Here is a 21,498-nt window from a genome sequence, read left to right as displayed (position 1 = left end):
TTTATTTTGTTAAAAAAATTATTTACTTAATTAATTATTACAGACTTACCTTGCTTGATTTAATTTGATTGTTCTGAAAAATAGTGTCTGCTGGATTATTGGTAGGATTTATGGTAAAAAATCTGTGCTCTCCAAGTGCCGATGTTCCACTACCCTAAAAGATAATAATAACAATATAAATAACGTCAATTGTTCAATAAAATAAAATTTAAATTGAACGTAGCCAAATAAGATTGTCATTTAATTCTAAAAACAAATTTCATAAACATGGATTAAAAAATGAGCTTCATTTAATAAATCTAAATGGATAAGTAAAAATGTTTTATCTTTTACGTTTTTTAAAAGTAAGTAATTGCAAATATATTTTTAGAAATATAATAACAATGAATACGAGCATAAAACGTCAAAAGGAAACATTTCTCAACCCTGGTAACGGAATATTTTTAGAAGAAACTTATAATTCGTGGTTAAGAGACCCTCAGTCTGTTGAAAAATCCTGGGACAATTATTTCCGATCTAATAATTTTTCAGGTACATATATTTATTATTTTTATTTATGCTTTCTCAAAAAATTAATTGTGAAAATTTAATCAAACATTTGATTGAAAGGCCAAAAGCCCTTAGATATTGATGCAACGATTCGCGCTTATCAGGTACTGGGCCAATTTATAATTAAGTAATTAATTAATAAACTAATTAAAATCTTTTATTTTTAGGCGAGAGGACATTTAATAGCAGACATAGATCCGCTGGGAATCCAGAACCCTGAAGTGGCCAAGCTCCAAGGAACTCCAGATCCCGCGCCAGCAGTAGTGGTCCGAAGACACCTGGAAAGCGTCACCGAGGCTGACTTCGAGAAGAAATACACGCTCCCAAGCTCCCTGACGGTGATTGGTGGCACGGAAAAATCTCTGAGTCTCAGGGAAATCCTCACCAGGCTCAACAAAATTTACTGCGGACATCTAGGACTCGAGTACACGTACATCCCAGATTTCGAAGTGGTTTGTTATTTTTTTTTTATAATTCTGTTGAAAGATTTTGACTAATGCTTAAATCTGAATTTAGTTGGACTGGTTAAGACACAAATTTGAAGTACCAGGTGCATGGGAGCTCTCAGGAGATCATCGTAAATATATTTGGCAGAATGTAATGCGAGCGGTAACATTTGAAAGTTTTTTAGCTAAAAAATATGGAGCCGAAAAGCGATTCGGGCTGGAGGGATGCGAGTCATTTGTTCCGGCGATTGTCCAGTGTTTTGAGAGCTCTGCAGAACATGGAGTCGAGGCAGCTGTCATTGGAATGGCCCATCGAGGGAGGCTCAACACCCTGGTCAACATTTGCTCCAAGCCGATGCACCAGCTCTTTGTCCAGTTCAATCCGATTCCGATGGAGGGTCTAGGCTCGGGAGATGTCAAGTATCATTTGGGAAATCACTCTGAAAGACTTCTCGAGAGGTAATTTTTTTTTTTTTTTATAGATTTTGTAGGTCAAATTTTTCTGAATATAAATATTTTTTAGAAGCGGAAAAAAAATTCGTGTTGCTGTACTAGGTAACCCTTCGCATCTGGAAGCAGTTTCTCCATTGGTTGTAGGTCGAGTTAGAGCCGAGCAGATGGTCCACCAGGATTTCGAAGGAAAAAAATCAATGGCTGTTTTAGTTCACGGAGACGCGGCTTTTGCGGGGCAAGGAATTTGTTATGAAACAATGCACTTGACTAATTTGCCTGATTATACCACAGGAGGAGTTATTCATGCTGTTATTAACAACCAAGTTGGTTTTTAGAATTTTATTTTTTATATATATTATGAATTATGGAAATTAACTTTTACAAATTGAACTTATGGTTATTTTAACCTTGAAGAAACTAATATTAATTCAATGTCACGTTTATATTACTTCACTAAAAAACAAATCTATATTATTAAAAGAATAAATAAAGTTTTGTGGCCAGTGATTTATATGATAAATTGGGTTTTTATGGTTAAATTTGATATCGTTGGAAAAGTTTTGACCTGGAGTTGTGCCTTTTCAAGATTTCATGTCATTCTCACCAATAGTATATTTATGATGATAAGTATTTAGGCTGTATTCGAAAATACTCTATCTTTAGATACATAATTAAGAAATGACCTTGTATCTTGTGAACTATTGATATTTTTAAAGATATCAGCTCACACAGATGTTACACTCATCAAGACCTTTCATTTGAGTACCCACATCAATTTTTTATATATTTATATGTATGTATTAGGGTGTTTCAATTTTAGGCGACTTTTTTTTTTCAACGAAAAAACAGGTTGAAAACTTGCATGAAGGTGAGAACAGAAGCCCGTTCAAAGCGGAGCTCTTAATATTAATATTTACAGGTCTCTGTCCCTAATTTTTCATTTCCCGTTTAAATAACATAGGAAAAAAAATTCTTTTTTTTGTTTATTTTTCTAGCTCGGCATACGCACCTCATATAAATAAGTCCATAGCATATTCTTGTAGAGAATTTGTAGAGCATATTCTTGTAGAGAATTCAACGCTCTACAAAAAAGGTCTCTTACACTTTTATCATAAAGACAGCCGTTTTAAAGTTATTCAGACGTAAACTTCTAAATGTATAAAATTTTGATTATTCAAGTATTAAACTGATACAAATTAATTTATTACTGTCTTAAAAATTATTTTTATATGTAAAATTGGTTCTGATGCGCTAACATTTTCATAGAGCTAAAAAAAAAAATTACTCATGTATCAAATTTTTTTCTTCTTTATGTCATTTACTGTAAGAAAATCATGACCCGAGTTTAATGAATCCGAACAAAAACAGTTTCACTGTAAAAAAAATCGCGCCAAATCCACGTTCATAAGACTATTAAGAAAAAAAAATTTGTTTTTTTCTTTACAAAAATATATAAAATAAAAAAATTAAAAAATCCAAGTAACCGATATGATTACTTATGATTTTCGGAAATTAAAAAAATTTTGTTATAAATTTAAAAATTAAGAAAAAAATTTTGGAACGTATTTAGTGTGCGCGGTTGCAAAATATTTTACTTTTAATGAAATTCGTAAAATCTATTTACTAGGACTTTAAAAAAATTGAAATACACAATGACGCACACCAAGTACGTTCCAAAATTTTTTTCTTAATTTTTAAATTTATAACAAAATTTTTTTTAATTTCCGAAAATCATAAGTAATCATATCGGTTACTTGGATTTTTTAATTTTTTTATTTTATATATTTTTGTAAAGAAAAAAACAAATTTTTTTTCTTAATAGTCTTATGAACGTGGATTTGGCGCGATTTTTTTACAGTGAAACTGTTTTTGTTCGGATTTTAGTATTTTTTGTAATTATAATGAAAATTTACAATTGATAACAACTTAAATCTCGTGTTGACTGCATTTTTTACTGCAAACTATCCCCTTGAAGCTACAGTTTATGTAGATGTAATTCTAGTGCACTTTGGCGGCCGTAAATGTAAGCTGTGAATTACTTTTTTTAACTGTAGTTACGTATCTATAGGAGGATTACTATGCATTCTCGAATTATTTAGTCTGTGGCAGATCACTTTGCCCATCGAAAAAAAGTCAGGATCGAAATTTTTGCGTTGCTATAGTTTGTGCTGATTAAATTTAATAATTTCAAGTAGATTAATTGTTATAAGTTAATATAATTAATTAATAACAGTCAAATAAAGTATGAATTACTGTTATAATATACAATTTAGGAAAAAAAAGTACCGTAGAATTAAATAAAATTTTGCAACCTCAAAATACCGTTCTGCTTACAGTAAACACAGTCGGTAGTTTGGCGCTCCGTTTACAGCAGATTTAAATGGAACTTGGCGCCAGATTCTACCGAATCTGTGGATTAAATTTTTAAAAAGTTTCACGGAATTATCAATTTATTACTCTACACGGAGGGAAAGATAAGTTTGGAAAATCAGAAAAGTGCACGTCTTATAACGCTCATTTATCACAAAAAAATCTGGAAAACGGTTGACCCTAAAGGCCATCCCTGCAACTTCCGCTAATTCCATATATAAGCGCTTAAAATTGCACTTACGAGGTTTTTGAGCTCTTCAAGTCAAAAGTCTGATAAAAGTTTCGATTATTCGTTGATTCATTCAAGAGTTATTGCACTACGAAAGTTCAAAAAATAGTGTTCTTTGAAACTGTTATCAGACTTTTCACTTGAAGAGCTCAAAAACCTCATAAGTGCAATTTTAAGCGCTTAGATATGGAATTAGCGGAAGTTGCAGGGATGGCCTTTAGGGTCAACCGTTTTCCAGATTTTTTTGTGATAAATGAGCGTTATAAGACGTGCACTTTTCTGATTTTCCAAACATATCTTTCCCTCCGTGTAGAGTAATAAATTGATAATTCCGTGAAACTTTTTAAAAATTTAATTCATTAAACTCGGGTCATGATTTTCTTACAGTTAATGAAATAAAGAAGAAAAAAATTTGATACATGAGTAATTTTTTTTTTAGCTTTATGAAAATGTTAGCGCATCAGAACCAATTTTACATATAAAAATAATTTTTAAGACAGTAATAAATTAATTTGTATCAGTTTAATACTTGAATAATCAAAATTTTATACATTTAGAAGTTTACGTCTGAATAACTTTAGAACGGCTGTCTTTATGATAAAAGTGTAAGAGGCCTTTTTTGTAGAGCGTTGAATTCTCTACAAGAATATGCTATTGACTTATTTATATGAGGTGCGTATGCCGAGCTAGAAAAATAAACAAAAAAAAGAATTTTTTTTCCTATGTTATTTAAATGCGAAATGAAAAATTAGGGACAGACACATCTAAATATTAATATTAAGAACTCCGCTTTGAACGGGCTTATGTTCTCACCTTCATGCAAGTTTTCAGCGTGTTTTTTCGTTGAAAAAAAAAAAGTCGTCTAAAATTGAAACACCCTAATATGTACACGGAAAAAAAAATTTCGTTCTGGTAACCTAACTGTAGAGTTACCACAACTATACACAGTTTACTATTCGTTGTAGAGTTACAGTAACATAATGTTATTTAGTTCTGATAACTCAATGTTGTTGAGCTCTCAGAGCTCTACGGGATTGTTCTCAGAGCCAAACGGTATAGTTGGGAGCGCCCTACATTGCGCAGTAGTGGAGTGCGCTGACATATTTCATAACCTTCTAAAATGACAAACAGAATTATTTTGTTACTCATCCATATTATGAAAAATATATGAGGACAATTAAGTTTCCAGTTTATTTATTTAAGGAAATAGGTTTTTTTTTTTTGTCAAATTGAATTTCGTTAGAACAGTTTTGTATTTGTGGTTTTTCAAGGTTCATTTGCAGTGACTGTTAATTAAATTTATTAGTTGAATATATTGTAATAAGTAATAAGTTATCGGAATACATTCAAAAGACCCCATTTAACACAAAATAAAATTTGTTTTCGTTTATTTATCTTTTCTTGTGCATATACGGTAGTGATTTTATGTCCAATATTTATTAATATAATCAAGAAAATAAGATAATTTTATGACGACCATATTTTTATTTTACAAATAATTTTTATTTGTAATATAAGTTCTATTATTATTTTATTTCTATTATAATACTATTCTTATTTGTTATATACAATTATTGTTGGCAGTATAAATTCGTTCTGTCGCATTTATTTATTAAATTATCAATGCTAAATCGTAAAAAAATTATTAATCAGACTGCCAAAAATTTGTTATAGTCTCAGAACGATCCTGTACAGTTGTGAGAGGTAAATAACGTTTAGCTCTCAGAGCTCAACGATGTAGCAGGAGCCAAACGGTATTGTTACCATAAGAAAACGTTAACCTACTGGAACTTTTTACAACTAACTAACTACTATAGAGTTCCTATAGCAAAATTTTTTTCTCCGTATATCTCCGTGTATATTGGAAAAATATATCAAAATGCGTGTGGGTACTCAAATGAAAGGTCTCGATGAGTGTAACATCGGGATGAGCTTATATCTTTAAAAATTTCAATAATTAAAAAAGTACAGTGCAATTTAACAAAAGTCATTATTTGATAAAGCAAAATTTTATTTATTTATAGTTCACAAGTCACGGCAGTCACATACTGCAAGGTTGCTAGTTTAGATAAATTTTTTATTTCACAAATTTTTCTATTAAATCAAATTAATTTTCTTTTATTTTCAATCTAATCATATTAATTTTCACAATAAAAAATCATGTTGCAATATTTTTAATAGTGAAAATATAAAAATAAAATAAAAAATAATTATATTTACAAATCTAGAATAAATTTACTTATCGTAAAAAATTTACCAAAATAATAAAAACAATCTTTTTAGATTGGCTTTACGACTGATCCGCGGTACTCTCGCTCAAGTACGCATTGTACTGACGTCGCACGTGTCGTAAATGCTCCGATTTTCCACGTCCACGCAGACGATCCTGATTTGGTGGCTTACTGCAGTAAAGTCGCCGCCGAGTATCGGTAATTATTTATCATTAATCATTACGATAATGAGAAATGATAACTTAGATATTATTTCTACAAACGAAGAATTATATTTTTTTTAACATTGACTTTGTTTAAAAATGACAAAATTACTCAAATATTATCTAACATATTAAGATTAAAAGATTTACAGGCATAATTTACGATAATTATTAATTTATTTAAATAGAGCGACTTATCACAATGATGTCGTACTTGACATTGTCGGGTACCGCAGGAACGGTCACAATGAAATGGACGAGCCTATGTTGACCCAGCCATTAATGTACAAGCGCATTAAATCCCATCCTAATGTTCTGAAAATTTATTCTGATAAATTATTAAAAGAGGGAATCATCCACGAAGATTTTATCAAAAAAGTATCAATAATTTTTTTTTATCACTTGTACTCTAAAAAATAAAATAAAAATTTTTATCTTGATTTCCCAGGAAACGAATGAATATCTAGAGCACTGTGAATTAGAGTTCAAAAAAGCGCAAACGATAAGCGCGATGCAGATGTCAGACTGGCATGACGTGCCGTGGAGCGAATTTTTCGCCAACCAAAACCCGATGAAAAAAATTCCACCGACAGGAATCAGCACTGCTGACATAAAGAAAATAGTCACTGCTTTTTCAACTAGCCCAGAAGACATCGAACCACACGCTCAGGTGTTTCGGGTTTTAGAGAGAAGAGAGAAGCTGATTGACCAGGAAAGGTTCGACTGGGCGATGGGAGAAGCCCTGGCTATCGCCAGCTTACTAAAAGAAGGCTGCCATGTGAGATTGTCCGGTCAAGACGTCGAACGCGGGACTTTTTCTCACCGGATCCACATTATTCATGACCAGAGCCGAGACAAGACATGGAAAAATATTCTACATGATATTTTCCCGAATCAGGCTCTCTATACCGTTACCAATTCACCGTTATCAGAGTTTGGAGTTTTAGGTTTATTTTCTTTTATTTTAGAAATTTTTTTTTCAAGTGAAAAAAAAACTAATGGAAAATTTTTTCAGGCTTTGAATTGGGCTATTCAGCTTATGATCACAATACATTGACTCTCTGGGAAGCGCAATTTGGCGATTTTGCGAATAATTGCCAAGTAAATTTTTTAAAGAGTTTATAACTAATAATTTTAGATAAATAATAAAATAATATGTTAATGATTTTGGTAATTATTTACAAGTGGGGTCCACTATTTTAATTTTCATTTTTTTGAACTAAATTTTTTTTTTTGAAAATTTTGATATATTTTTTTTTGTGAAAATTACATACAAAAATTAACAATTTAAAAAAAAAAAAGTTGATTATCACAATTTTAACAAATTGTCAAAAAAATTTATAAATTTTTTAGAAAATTGTGATATTCAAATTTTTTTTTTAATTCCTCGTTTTTTTATGTACTTTTCAAAAAAAAAAATATTTTATTATAAATGCGCCGTCAAAACAAGCAGAATAAAAAAGCAATTAAAAAATGTTAATTTTTCACCTAGATATGGCCAAAAATAGGGTGGACCCCATTTGTAAATAATTACCATGATTTTTTTATTTAAAGGTAGTAATAGATTCACTGCTGAGTTCCGGACAGTCAAAATGGGGCCGGCAAGTAGGTCTAGTACTTTTATTACCGCATGGAATGGAAGGCCAAGGACCCGAGCATTCCTCAGCACGGTTAGAACGATTTCTTCAGCTATGCGACGACAGTACTCAAGTGTCTTGTGAAGAAGACTTGGACGCACCGCGAGATGAGTCTCCGGATTGCGTAATGACCCGCCAACTTTTTGAGGTCAATTGGATTGTTTGTAACATCACAACTCCCGCCAATTTAGTTCATGTTCTTCGCCGGCAAATTCTTATGCCTTTTCGCAAGCCCTTGGTAATACTCCCGAATTTATTTCACCTTATTATAAACATTATTTATTATTTATTACTCAATAGTACATTTTTTGGTACAGCATACACCATTTTAAGATAATATAACGACTCCAATAAATGAATCATTACACACTTGTATTATCCTTATCTCTTATCAGCTTTTAAAAAAAATCCAACTAGATAAAAATCCACGCGGAAGTTTATTTTTTTATTTATTTACTTTTTTTTAATACTAATCTTCTATAATTAAAATAATTTTTCACTTTTTATACTAATTTTTATTTTTTATTAGATAATAATGACGCCAAAATCTTTGTTACGACACCCAGACGCGCAGTCGAGTTTTACCGAAATCACAACGGGAACATCTTTGAAGCCGATTTACGAAGATCAGTCACCAGCAATAATAGCGTCGCCGGAGGCGGTGAAAAAAATAATTATTTGCAGCGGTAAAGTTTACTACGATCTTGTTGCCGCGAGAAGAGAAAGAAAACTCGATGAATTAATAGCAATTGTCAGGATTGAGCAGATATGTCCCTTCCCATATCACTTGTTGGCCAAGGAAATTTCAAGGTTTCCTATTGCCAAGGTAAATCGGTGAATGGAGAACATATAACATATATATAATAATTATAAGCACTGTGTGCTCAGTATGACTAAATGGCTTCATTGTCGAGGTCATTTAATATGCAAAAAATAATTTATCCATAAATACTATGACGTCAACTATCATTCATTATTATTATTACTTTTATTATTTTTAAATAACAAATACAGGCAGCGTGCTTGAGTTATACTTTTTTTTTTATTGTTCAATTAAGCGACAAATCGTGCAGCCGTAATACCAGTTATTTTCAATTTAAAAACTGTTTGTCATCGTCATTGCTTCAATATTATTTTTATTTAACTAATTATTTTATTTTATTTGTTTCTTCAATTTTTAATCAAAAAAATACAAAATAATCTATATTATTTAGAGAATAAGCGAAATTTTGTGGCCAGGATAGTCATATGATAAAATCGGTTTTTTTAAATGAAATTTAATGTAATTGCAAAAGTCTTAACTTGAATTTGTGCCTTTTTGAAATTGCTCTATCTATAGATACATAATTAAAAAATGACCTTGTATCTTGTGAACTATTGACATTTTTAAAGATATAAGCTCATCCCGACATTACACTCATCGAGGCCTTTCATTTGAGTACCCACATCAATTTTTCATATATTTATATATATTATATTAGGGTGTGCCAAAATGTAACTTCCGTGGAGAACCTTTTAAAATTGGAATTTTGAGTTCCGCTTTTAACAGGGGCTACGTTTGGGCATTTCCTGAGATATTTTGGTGTGAGACGATGTATTTGATTTTCATAGAATTTTTTCACAGAAGCTTAGTTTGGGCATTTCCGGTGAAAATTCAAAATTTGGCCGGAAGTACCCAATTAAATCTCCTGTTAAAAAATTCTGTCAATATTTAAGAAAGTACAGTGCAATTTAACAAAAGTCATTATTTAATACAGTAAAATTTTATTTATTTATAGTTCACAAGTCACGGTAGTCACATAGTGACTGCAATGTTGCTAGTTAAATTTAAAAAAATAAGACAAATAATAAATAAAAAAAAATTTTTTTCAGATAACTTGGGTGCAAGAAGAACACCAAAATCAAGGTGCGTATTACTACGTTCGCGATCGCATAGCACTAGCTCTGGGATTACCCATCGAAGAGATAAGATACTGCGGACGTGCAGCATCAGCAGCCCCGGCCACGGGCAGTAAAATGATTCACCAAGAAGAATTGCTCGCTTTCATCGACACCGCCATGGCTATCGAATGATCTGATGATCTCACCTTATACTTATATACACAATTTAATCGAAGAACTTAAAACTTAATAGTTAAATAACTGAAGAAGCTATTAAAAACTCACGGATAGACATAAATAACGTCTGTGTCTTTTGAACCAAACAACCGATTGATCAATGGAGCGCCGATTCATCTTTTATTTTTCACTCGTTTATTTTATATTTTATTTACATTATTTATTATTTATTATTTATTATTATCCTCGCGACGAATTCGTGCCGTATTATTGACTCAAATGTTTATGTCGATTCGCGTTGTCTCTTGTACAGTGTAGGGAGATGTATAAATATATAATAAGAAGACTATAAATACGAATAAGAATAAGAATGAGAATTATTACAATTATAATTATTATTATTATTATCAATCAATGAGGCTGTTATTGAAAGGTGTCGATTGTTAATTCACCCGAGTGTTAATAATTGACGTAATGTATTCATATAATACCCGACACGTGTGTTTATCATTGTTATTTTTATTTTTCATTATTATCGAGAAGAAATCACGCTTGACTTGTTCTCGAAAAAAATACGCAATTATTTATTCTGTAATTAATTGAAAAATAAAAAAAATTAATTTAATTTTTTTTGTGCTTACCATTTTTGTGGGTGCGAAGAAATTGAGCGAAAAGAAGTCAGGAATTTACTAAAACGTGCAGTTATTTCTTATTTCATGTAAAGTACTTGTTATAACTGATAGATTGTCGGTATCGGCGTTATAATGCACAACGAACGATATGTACATATATATCTAATATTGTTGGCGATAAGGCTGTGAGAAGCCTTCTTTATCACGTCCACTTAAGCGTTTTTTCTTTTGTAAAATTAAATATATATTTTTTATTGCCGTATTTCGGGCGCGAACGTCAAGTTCAATTGAAATTTTATTAAAAAACTAAACAATTTTTTCTATATAATTAGCTTGACGTCAGAGAGATTTTTATTATCGATAAATACCTTGGCTTTAATTACTTTTAATAATCGAGTCCATTAGCGCTTTGCTCTTGTTACAGTTATTACTGTCATTATATTGTAATTGTGATTATTATTGATTTTTTGGACATCGAAAATTGAATAACTTTTTATTGCTTTTAACTCTGTAATTAAAAGTTGTTTTATTAATTAGTTGTTTAATTTTAAAAGTTGTTTTATTAATTGAATGGATGAACAAGGAATGTGACATTGAAAATTATTTTATTTTTATATAAGCGTAATCTGCTGATAGTGAATAAAAAATATTTTATTTTATTTAAATATAATTATTACTTATAAAAATGTGAGCAAAGTTTGCTTCCTTTTGTTGAAAGCAGGAAGAAATTGTCGTGATGATTCAATTTAATTTTATTATTATAATTCTTGATTGTTAGATCAATAAAAATTTATTTTTTAGAATTTTATGTGATAATTATTACTAGCGACCTTGCAGTCACTATGTGACTGCCGCGATTTGTGAACTATAAAAAATTAAAATTGTGCTTTATTAAATAATGACTTTTGTTAAATTGCACTGTACTTTCTTAATTATTGACGTTTTTGAAGATATAAGCTCATCCCGATGTTACACTCATCAAGAGCTTTCATTTGAGTACCCACATGCATTTTGATATATTTTTCATATATACATATATAATATATAAAATATATGAAAAATTGATGTGGGTACTTAAATGAAAGGTCTCGACGAGTGTAATGACAGAGTGAGCTTATATCTTTAAAAATGTCAATAGTTTACAAGATAGAAGGTCATTTCTTAATTATGAATCTAGAGATAGAACATTTTCGAATGCAGTCTAAATACTTATCATAATAAATTGACTATCGGTGAGAATGATATGAAACCTTGAAAAGGCACAAATTCAAATCAAGATCTTTGCAATGACACTAAATTTTACTAAAAAAACCGATTTTATTATATGACTCTCCTGGACACAAAATTTTTCTTATTCTCTTAATAATATAGATTAGAAAATTATTTTTAAAAATCAACAGAAATAAAAAATATCTTTTATTGATTTGTTATTACAATAAGTCATTAAAACCATAAGACCTCTTGTTAAGCAAACTGTCATGTTCATTTTTTTAACTCACACCCCTTAAATTTGAATAATAAATACCGAATATATGACTAGTAATTAACACAGATGATTAGGCTAAAAAATATTTACTGATAATAATAGTAATAATAAAGCGAGCTTTGTTTCAAATATCGATTCCTAAATTTTGTATACACTAAGAATAATTTATGATATTAGTCCAAGTGTTAATTATCTAGCTTGTTATTATTATTCAATTCTTCAGGCCTCATATATAAATTAAAAGATCATTCGATCGTGGTAGCTCTACCACTTGCAAATTAACATTTTTTGAGCTAAGTGATTTTTGCCTCAGACTAGAAACAAGATGAGTTTATATTTGTGGCGTTTTATATTTTTAATTTGTGTATTAATTCAGGTAATTAATTGTTTTAATTAAATTGAACTTGAGTTCATCCTCACAGTAAGTAATATTTGATAATTAAACTTAAAAGCATCTAATTTGATAATTTTCCCTGATAATAGTCGTAAAATTTTAATTGATACTCAGAATTAAGTTCAATTAATTTAAAAGTATTTATAATTTTATTAAAAATTATTTTTTTTCTAAATTTTTTTTAAGCAATCCAAACATTTCCTGTAATAACAATTTTTATCTTTCAACTTTTAAATTAAAAAAATAAAAGAGTAAATATTAATTTAATATTTCTCAATTAATTGATCAATTATTTTATAAATGTTTTTAAAGTAATTTTATAACTAATAATAATTTTAGACCTGCGAAATAAATACAGAAGAAATAAACCAAGATGGAAGTTTACTAGCGAAGCTATTTCGTTTTGGGGCTGATTGGAAATTAAAAGCCTCTGATGAAATTGATGGTGTAAGTTTTTTAATTAATAACAGCTAGCAACTTTACAGTCACTATGTGACTGCCGTGACTTGTGAACTACAAATAAATAAAACTTTGTTTTATTAAATAATGACTTTTGTTAAATTGAACGATACTTTCTTAATTATTGACGTTTTTAAAGATATAAGCTCATCCCGATGTTATACACTCATCAAGAGCTTTCATTTGAGTACCCACATGCATTTTCATTTATTTTTCATACTTACATATATATATATAATGAATATAAATATATGAAAAATTGATTTGGGTACTCAAATGAAAGGTCTCGATGAGAGTAATGTCGGGGTGAGCTTATATCTTTAAAAATGTCAATAGTTTACAAGATACAATATCATTTCTTAATTATTTATCTGGAGATAGAGCACACCTAGATTCAATTAAAAATATCAATTTGCAAAAAAAAAACGCAAGATAGATAAAAATGTTGAAGAAACAATTTTTAATCATATAATAATAAATTTTTAATAATAATAATAATTTTCTATTAATTTTTCTATAAAATATCAAAAAAATATTTCTTCTTTCCATCAAGCTAATCATTAATTTCTAAATAACACTTAACAGGTAGTCGGTCAGTTCAAAAGTGTTCTAGGATCTGGAAGCGGGTCACTCTTCTCTAATCTTCGACAAATAATAGAAGCAGCTTCATCTGGTATCCAAAACAGTGACACTGCAGTCAAAAGCGGTCTGGAAGCTGCGAAAAATGCAGCGCTGACCAGCTACTACGCTGGAAGAGCTGCTCCGAAGACAGCAGTGGACTTGACCAACGTCGGGATGAAATCCCTCGAAAATCTTATGAAAAATTCGCTTTCACCCCTAGGAGTTTCTGGAAAAAAAGTCAAGCAAGTAGTTGTTCTCTATGAGGACGGATCCGTCGAACCTGTTTCCGATGTCGATAATTCATTGCCTTTGTTCGCAGCTGGCCCTTGATCGGAGATCTACCGTTAACTTTGTAACTTTATCTAAATATTAAATTTAATTGAAGCCTGGAGTGTAATTTTAAGATAAATAAAATGTTTCTGATTATGATAATAACCGTAGAAGTTGTTACAATTACGCTTAGATAAATAAACGTGTTTAATGATTTTATGATAAGAAAATTGAGATATCATTTTTCTCGGTGATTAGAAAATAACAATAATATTATTTTTTAAATTTATTTGCGACATAAGGCGGTTGTTTGTCATCTTTATTGTCATCTAGTAATCTTAATCCGTAAGTAAGTAATTGGAGAAGTACGTAAGTAATTATGATTTTTTTATTTTACATGAAAAAAAAATTTGTTTATTTTTATCTGCTCGGTACTATTTAAAAGGAAACATCGAATCTTGGGCAACATTTCCAGTTCTAATCGGGTTATCTGTTTATTATTCTTCGAATAAAATGCTCGGGAAATATATTTTTTTCTTGCTTATTGTTTGCACCATTAGTCAGGTAAATTTTGATAAATTTAAATTATTATTTTATCTTAACCGTTTGATTTTTTTTTTTATGATTATATTGTTTAGGTAAAATGTCAAAATCCGGGAAATGAAAGAGAAAATGGTATACCACGGTCTTTTATCGGAGAAATTCTTAGATGCGCTGCTGATCTTAGACGCCAATTTGCAAATATGATTGATAAAGTAAGTCGAGATTTTATTTATATTTTTATAATAAATTAATTAATTGTAAAAAAAAATTTCTTTAAAATTTCAGTACAAAAAAATGAATTTAATTAATGAAAATTAATTTAACGGATGTTTTATAATTTTTTTAACAAGTAAACGATGGCAAAAAAATATGACATTGAAGTCAGCAGTCACTTAACAATTTTTTAATTTTATTTAACAAAAAAGTTTACTCCAAAAAAATTATTTTTAAAAAATTGCATTTTTTATTTTTTTTAATTTCTATGTCAATTTTTTTTTTCTAATTTTGTTGTCATAATTTATTTGTTATAAAATTATTAGATATATGCTAAATTAGAAATTTAGAAATTTTTTAAAATAAAAAATGCAATTTTTTTTTAATAATTTTTGATAAAAAATTTTCATATCTAGAAATTAAAAAAAAATAACAAGTGTAAATTTTGTATAAATATTTTTTTTTTATATTATTTCTTATATAATTACTTACTGAAATTTATGTATTTATGATGCGCAGGTTATTTTCTCATTTAAAAACGCATTAAAAAATAATGATGAAGGACTTTTCGGCGGGTTCAAAAAAATATTTGGCAAAAACCGCATTATTGAAACTTACCAACCAGGTTTAGTATTTTATTTTAACGAAAAAATTTTTATTAAATGTAAATATATATCTTCTGAGTGCACAAAATTATTGTGAAGACTGCAATTAATTTTTTCCATTAAACTATATTTTAATTAAAATTTTTATATTAAATTTTTTAAAAAGTACTTTTTATTAAAGAGCAAGACAACGAAGCTGATGACATGAATGTGGAACCACAAGTTGAAGAGTTCACAAACCGACAGTTCCTGAATCAAAAATACAATAGACGTTTTATGGATCAAAATTACAATGGCCGTCCCATCAGAAGTGATTTTATTTTTAAACTTATTAGCGACCTCTGCGCAGAAGGAAGAAATATCCCTGGAATATGTAATTAATAAAATTTAAACTTTTAAGTGACATAAAAATAAAATTTAAAGCAAATAATAAAGTAAAAAGTAAGAAATCGACAGAATTAAGTGTATAAAATAAAATAAAATCAAATAAAAAATAAAAAGCACTTAACAATAATTCTTTATACTCAAATATTCTCCCGAGATTATCCGAACGTTGACCCAAAAAAATCCCATTTAAAATACGGGGTTTTAAAGTTAATTCTAGTTTTTTATTTATTGACTTTTCGGGTACCTGACATGAACTAACAGTACTGTGTAATTATTAAGAAACCTCTGGCCCAAAAGTGACAGTAGCAGGTACTTTATTCCTAGAGTTATAATTAATAAAATAATGTACCTTTCTTAGAGTTTCTCGATAAAAACATAAATTTCCACTTCGTTCTTTCATATAAAAACCCAGAGAAATTTTATTTCCGTCAGTCTGAGTCGGACCCTCATCTGGAGAGTCTGTTTAAAAGGTATTTTATTTATTTTAAAATAAAATAGAAAAATGTTCCTTCGATTTTTGTGTTTCGTCCTTTTAGTCTGCGCGTTCAGCCAGGTAAATTTTTTCTATTTTTCTGTCAATAAAGCTTTTCAAAATTCAAATTTTAATATCGTTTAAAAAATATTTGCAGGTATATTGTGAAGAAAAAAAATTGGACTCTGGAGATTTAATAAATATTTTAAGTGAAGGGGTAATTATTATTTTTTATTGTTCATTATTTAGAATATTTATTATTAATTTTTATATTTTCAGTTGTTGAATAAGACTGCTACAGCTTCTGCCTCTGCTTGTGCTTCTACTTCTTGTCCAACAACAACAACAACAACAACTATTCCAGCACCAAAAGCCGCTCTTGGAAATTTTGCAGGCAGTGTAAGTTAATCACTCACATTTTTTTTTTGTAATGACAAAAATTTTTTGTAGAAAATTTCACAATTCTTTTTTCTTCAAATTTAAAATGAATAATTTATCTAGAATTTTTCCGGAAAATTTTAAGTAAAAAAATTTAATCTAGAGTTTATTTATAAAATTAAAATTTTATTAAGAATAATCTATATTATTAAGAGAATAAGCAAAATTTTGTGGCCAGTGTATTTATATGATAAAATGGGTTTTTATGGTTAAATTTTGTATCGTTGGAAAATTCTTGACCTGGAGTTGTGCCTTTTCAAGGTTTCATATCACTCTCACCAATAGTCAATTTATGATGATAAGTATTTAGGCTGCATTCAAAAATGCTCCATCTCTAGATACATAATTAAGAAATGATCTAGTATCTTGTGACCTATTGACATTTTTAAAGATATAAACTCATACCGATGGTACACTCATCAAGAGCTTTAATTTGAGTACCCATATGCATTTTGATATATTTTTCATATATACATATATATAGCATATATATATATATATATATATATATATATATATATATATATATATATATATATATATATATATATATATATATATATAATACACATAAATATATGAAAAATTGATGTGGGTACTCAAATGAAAGCTCTTGATGAGTGTAACTTCGGGATGAGCTTATATCTTTAAAAACGTCAATAGTTACAAAAGTACAGTGCAATTTAACAAAATTCATTATTTAATAACGCAAAATTTTATTTATTTATAGTTCACAAGTCACGGCAGTCACATAGTAACTGCAAGGTCGCTAGTTGTTAATTAAAAACATAAATTTTTATTTACAGATCGTCGATAACACAAAAAAAGCAGTTCACAAAAGCAGTAACGTCGTATTAGGCGGAGTAAAAAATGTCGGTAATATAATCAAGGGTGGCTGGAACTTTGCTGACAATGTCGTTGATGGAAGCTTGAATTTCGCTAAAAAAATTGGATCCCTAGGGTACAAAATAGTGACAGTCGTACCAAAGGGCCTGAACGACGTACTCTTGGATATCGTCGAAAAAGGACAAAAAAAATTGAAGGAAAAACTTGAGAAGGAAGAAAACAAGGATGAAGACAAAGACAAGGACGAAGATAAAAACGAGGACAGCACAACGAAAGCTCCAGACACTACTGATGGAGAATTGTTTATCTACCTGAACAACTTGAAGATTCCAGTAACCCTTGAGCAAATAGTTGAGGTCGCTAATGTTCTCAAGGGCACCAAGGATCCTTTCCCACTCGTGGCCGATGCTTCTCCACTACCATACTTCGTTTTCATCAACAACGACGAAGCCCAAGTTCTCAATGCTGATCAGCTTATTGAGATTGGGGATGAGTTAAAGCAAGCAAAGAAGAAGGCTGATGAAGACGCAAAAGTAATTCCATAATTATTATTTTTATTTATTTAATTTCATTCATTTTTTATTATAAAAACAATCATTGTGTTCATTTATTTAAAAATATTTTTTTAAGAAGATTATTTATTTAATTATTTGTATTTTTATTTATCAATAAATTATAATTATTAAAAATATTTTTTTAAGCAATTCATTTAATTATTTGTATTATTGTTTATAATTATTAAAAATAATTTAATGATAAAATACCAAGAATTTTTTTATCGAAATAAAATTACAGAATAATTTTATTAAAATTAAAAAATTAGGGTAGGTGTCGTTTACGCATATCCCGATGATACATATGTGTCGGTTACCCAAGTTCCGATGATACATATCCCAATTTTTCAAATTTCGATTACACATATACCCAATGATACATATGTGCAATGATACATATCCCGATGATACATGTAATTAAAATTATAATTATAATCCCCGGTAAAAAATAAGACGCTAGCTATTTTTTTATCAGTGATTTTGTTTTGTTTTATAATATGTATCATCGGGATATGTATCATTGCACATATGTATCATTGGGTATATGTGTAATCGAAATATGAAAAATTGGGATATGTATCATCGGGACTTGAGTAACTGATACATATGTATCATCGGGATATGCGTAAACGACACCTACCCAAAAATTATCCGCTTTTTTACTGCGCATGCCCGCAGAATGTCGTCAAACATGCGCATGACATTAGAATACAAACCCAACCTAGAAGTTTAAAAACTGATAAGATAATTTCTAAAAAAGTGTTCTAAAAATAAAATACTCCTAAAAAATAACTATTAAAAAAAAAAAAATGAGTGCAAAATTTATCTTATTGGAAACAATAGACATCTTTGGAATTTTTCCGCACTACCAGACACTGCTCGGAGCGTTTCTGGTCTTGTGGTTGATATGGTTGTTTGCAAAACGTCGTTACAACGCGGCAAGTTCATCAAGACACCCCAGTGAGGAGCAAGTCCTCGCCAAGCTGTCAACCTGGCACCCGGAGCCTTTGATCGCCGAGCTGCAGAATCCGGCTCATCCGTCGCTGAATCCGCGAGTGGTTTCCTCGGTGTCGGAAAAGCGGATCACCGTCGACGGCAAAGACTGCCTCAACCTGGGAAGTCACAACTACTTGGGGCTGCTCGGCGATGAACGAATCAAGGAGAAGGCTGTCAAGACGGTACAAAAATACGGAGTGGGTTCTTGTGGCCCCAGGGGGTTCTATGGAACCGTCGACGTGCATCTGGAGCTGGAGGAGCGGCTGGCTAAGTACATGGAGGCTGAGGAAGCTATAGTCTACTCCTACGGGTTCAGCACCCTGGCCTCGGCCATTCCGGCGTATTGTAAGCGTAAAGATATTATTTTTGCAGATGAAAAGGTTAATTTTGCCATTCAGAAGGGCCTGGATGCCACCAGGTCGCCCGTTCGCTACTTCAAACACAACGACGTCCAGGATTTGGAGCGCTTGTTGCTCGAGCAAGCTGCTGTTGACAAGAAAGATCTGAAGAAAGCGAGCAAACTGAGGAGGTTCCTCATCGTCGAGGGGATTTACATTAACACTGGACTCGTTTGTCCCCTCCCGGATCTGGTCAAACTCTGCAGGAAGTATAAATTGAGGATTTTTGTTGATGAATCCATCTCATTTGGTACTTTGGGAAAGAATGGTAAAGGTGTTACTGAACATTTTGATGTTCCACGTCATGAAGTCGATATGATTATGGGTAATTAATTTTTTTGATTATAATTAACTAGAGTAATTGTTTTTATGTGGCTTTTTGGTGATAAAAACTTGAGAGGCATCTGATGATTTTTTTAATAAATAAACTAGCAACCTTGCAGTCACTATGTGACTGCCGTGACTTGTGAATTAAAAAAAATTAAAATTTTGCTTTATTAAATAATGACTTTTGTTAAATTGCACTGTACTTTCTCAACTATTGACATTTATAAAGATATAAGCTCATCCCAATGTTATAATCATCAAGAGCTTTCATTTGAGTACCCACATGCATTTTGATATATTTTTCATATATACATATATATAAATATATGAAAAATTGATGTTGGTACTCAAATGAAAGGTCTCGATGAGTGAAACATTGGGATGAGCTTATATCTTTGAAAATGTCAATAGTTCACAAGATATAAGGTCATTTCTTAATTATGTATCTAGAGATAGAGAACTTTCGAATGCAGCCTAAATACTTATCATAATAAATTGACTATCGGTAAGAATGATATGAAATCTTAAAAAGGCACAAATTCAAATCAAGACTTGCAGTGACACTAAATTTCACTAAAAAAACCGATTTTATCATATGAATATCCTGATGGACACAATATTTTTCTTATTCTCTTAATAATATAGATTATAGAAAAATTAATTTTTTAAATCTGATTTATATTTAAAGGAAAATAAAAAAAAGTAATCATATGTCTGATAATTTCAGTGTCATTAAAAATTATTATTGACACAATTATTAAAAAATATTAAAAAAAAAATTTCATTTGTAAAAACTATAAGTGCAATTTCTAAAAAATTTTTTTTAGTTATAATTTAATAAATTAAAAAATATAAATATAAAAAAATGTTAATATATAAAAAAATGATTGCATTGAAATATTTGACTGATTATCAAAATTAACAAAAAAAATACTTAAATAAATTAATTTTTAAATTTTTTATGGTCAAAAAAACTTTGGAGCTCCATATCAAAGCAATTATCTGAATTAAATATATTTTATTAGACTTAGATAAATGATTTTAATAATTTTAGGTTCCTTAGAATGGGCAATGGGATCAATAGGAGGATTCTGTGTCGGTTCGACCTATGTAATCGAGCACCAACGACTATCTGGACTCGGTTACTGTTTCTCAGCCTCCCTTCCACCATTGCTAACAGCAGCAGCAATTACCTCTCTCGACATAATCGAAGAAGACCCGAGTATATTAAAAGCTCTCCAGGATAATTGCCGTGCCATGCAGAAAAAGTTAGGCGAGCTCAAGTACTTTGAGCTTTCAGCGCTCCCAGAGTCGCCGGTCAAGCACTTGTTTTTGAAAAATAGCTTCGAGAGAGCTCAGGAGGAAGAGCTGCTGATGAAAATTAGCGACAAGTGTATCCAGAATTACGTAGCAGTCATTCCACCAGTTTATTTGAAAGCAGAGCGGGAACTACCTCGTCCCAGTTTGCGCTTGTGTATTTCAAGTACCTTGGATAATCAAGACATGGAGTTTGTTGTCCAGACTCTTGAAAAATGTTCCAAAGAAATACTGGATTAATGCCTTACAATTTATAGAGCTTTTTTATTAACAATCTTTTAATTTATTGTTATAAATAGACCAATAGAAAATATTACATATCAAATCAAAAATCACACGCTCAGTATTTTTTAAAAAAATTACT

At 30.0% G+C, this 21,498-nt stretch overlaps 6 protein-coding genes across 9 annotated transcripts in view; 5 read left to right on the top strand and 1 right to left on the bottom strand.

Annotated features, from left to right (window-relative positions):
* Window positions 1-10,984, bottom strand: part of LOC123262228 (phospholipid-transporting ATPase IF-like) — a 24,893-nt gene extending 13,909 nt beyond the window's left edge. Inside the window, exons 1-2 of one of the 3 annotated variants that reach the window (XM_044724378.1) lie at window positions 10,818-10,984; window positions 50-154 (exon numbers count right to left, since the gene is read on the bottom strand). In XM_044724378.1, coding sequence (XP_044580313.1) covers window positions 50-154; window positions 10,818-10,820 — 108 coding nt within the window. In that variant the 5' untranslated portion in view covers window positions 10,821-10,984. Of the gene's footprint in view, window positions 1-49; window positions 155-8,015; window positions 8,118-10,284; window positions 10,671-10,817 lie in introns of those variants that run through there. The other 2 variants (XM_044724377.1, XM_044724380.1) reach the window with 2 other exon arrangements.
* LOC123262231 (serine palmitoyltransferase 1) overlaps window positions 1-21,498 on the top strand; it is a 21,563-nt gene extending 65 nt beyond the window's left edge. The window contains exons 2-3 of the mRNA XM_044724383.1: window positions 18,895-19,815; window positions 20,872-21,498. Of these exons, the coding sequence (XP_044580318.1) occupies window positions 18,906-19,815; window positions 20,872-21,374 (1,413 nt within the window). The 5' untranslated portion in view covers window positions 18,895-18,905 and the 3' untranslated portion in view covers window positions 21,375-21,498. The remainder of the gene's footprint in view (window positions 1-18,894; window positions 19,816-20,871) is intronic.
* On the top strand, window positions 326-10,360 carry LOC123262230 (2-oxoglutarate dehydrogenase-like, mitochondrial). 2 transcript variants are annotated; one of them, XM_044724382.1, is made up of 13 exons: window positions 326-531; window positions 610-653; window positions 717-1,001; window positions 1,066-1,126; window positions 1,181-1,454; window positions 1,519-1,771; window positions 6,331-6,476; window positions 6,670-6,859; window positions 6,930-7,428; window positions 7,497-7,582; window positions 8,036-8,356; window positions 8,648-8,944; window positions 9,991-10,360. In XM_044724382.1, the coding sequence occupies exons 1-13, from the start codon at window positions 384-386 to the stop codon at window positions 10,189-10,191; spliced, it is 2,805 nt and encodes a 934-aa protein (XP_044580317.1). In that variant the 5' UTR covers window positions 326-383; the 3' UTR covers window positions 10,192-10,360. The 2 variants fall into 2 exon arrangements, with proteins under 2 accessions (XP_044580317.1, XP_044580316.1); XM_044724381.1 differs by having other exon boundaries at window positions 1,066-1,454.
* LOC123262232 lies at window positions 12,337-14,203 on the top strand. Its single transcript, XM_044724385.1, has 3 exons — window positions 12,337-12,670; window positions 13,028-13,135; window positions 13,733-14,203. The coding sequence occupies exons 1-3, from the start codon at window positions 12,620-12,622 to the stop codon at window positions 14,096-14,098; spliced, it is 525 nt and encodes a 174-aa protein (XP_044580320.1). The 5' UTR covers window positions 12,337-12,619; the 3' UTR covers window positions 14,099-14,203.
* LOC123262233 lies at window positions 14,399-15,828 on the top strand. The gene is made up of 4 exons (XM_044724386.1): window positions 14,399-14,602; window positions 14,677-14,793; window positions 15,314-15,419; window positions 15,581-15,828. Exons 1-4 carry the CDS (start codon window positions 14,552-14,554, stop codon window positions 15,778-15,780), a joined length of 474 nt encoding a protein of 157 aa, XP_044580321.1. The 5' UTR covers window positions 14,399-14,551; the 3' UTR covers window positions 15,781-15,828.
* Window positions 16,289-18,183, top strand: LOC123260563. The gene is made up of 3 exons (XM_044721724.1): window positions 16,289-16,339; window positions 16,538-16,657; window positions 17,503-18,183. Exons 1-3 carry the CDS (start codon window positions 16,289-16,291, stop codon window positions 18,085-18,087), a joined length of 756 nt encoding a protein of 251 aa, XP_044577659.1. The 3' UTR covers window positions 18,088-18,183.

The sequence above is a fragment of the Cotesia glomerata genome, linkage group LG3, assembly GCF_020080835.1.
Source record: "Cotesia glomerata isolate CgM1 linkage group LG3, MPM_Cglom_v2.3, whole genome shotgun sequence".
Classification (NCBI taxonomy): Eukaryota; Metazoa; Arthropoda; class Insecta; order Hymenoptera; family Braconidae; genus Cotesia; species Cotesia glomerata.
This window is presented reverse-complemented; position numbering and strand designations above follow the sequence as displayed.

Coding starts and splice junctions, on each gene's coding strand:
- LOC123262232 (XM_044724385.1), top strand. CDS start 12,620: ATGAGTTTATATTTGTGGCGTTTTATATTTTTAATTTGTGTATTAATT. Junction 12,671..13,027: donor TAATTTGTGTATTAATTCAG/GTAATTAATTGT, acceptor TAATAATTTTAG/ACCTGCGAAATAAATACAGA. Junction 13,136..13,732: donor CCTCTGATGAAATTGATGGT/GTAAGTTTTTTA, acceptor AACACTTAACAG/GTAGTCGGTCAGTTCAAAAG.
- LOC123262233 (XM_044724386.1), top strand. CDS start 14,552: ATGCTCGGGAAATATATTTTTTTCTTGCTTATTGTTTGCACCATTAGT. Junction 14,603..14,676: donor TTGTTTGCACCATTAGTCAG/GTAAATTTTGAT, acceptor TATATTGTTTAG/GTAAAATGTCAAAATCCGGG. Junction 15,420..15,580: donor TATTGAAACTTACCAACCAG/GTTTAGTATTTT, acceptor TTTTTATTAAAG/AGCAAGACAACGAAGCTGAT.
- LOC123262230 (XM_044724381.1), top strand. CDS start 384: ATGAATACGAGCATAAAACGTCAAAAGGAAACATTTCTCAACCCTGGT. Junction 1,455..1,518: donor TCTGAAAGACTTCTCGAGAG/GTAATTTTTTTT, acceptor AATATTTTTTAG/AAGCGGAAAAAAAATTCGTG. Junction 6,860..6,929: donor ACGAAGATTTTATCAAAAAA/GTATCAATAATT, acceptor TTGATTTCCCAG/GAAACGAATGAATATCTAGA.
- LOC123260563 (XM_044721724.1), top strand. CDS start 16,289: ATGTTCCTTCGATTTTTGTGTTTCGTCCTTTTAGTCTGCGCGTTCAGC. Junction 16,340..16,537: donor TAGTCTGCGCGTTCAGCCAG/GTAAATTTTTTC, acceptor TTATATTTTCAG/TTGTTGAATAAGACTGCTAC. Junction 16,658..17,502: donor TTGGAAATTTTGCAGGCAGT/GTAAGTTAATCA, acceptor TTTTATTTACAG/ATCGTCGATAACACAAAAAA.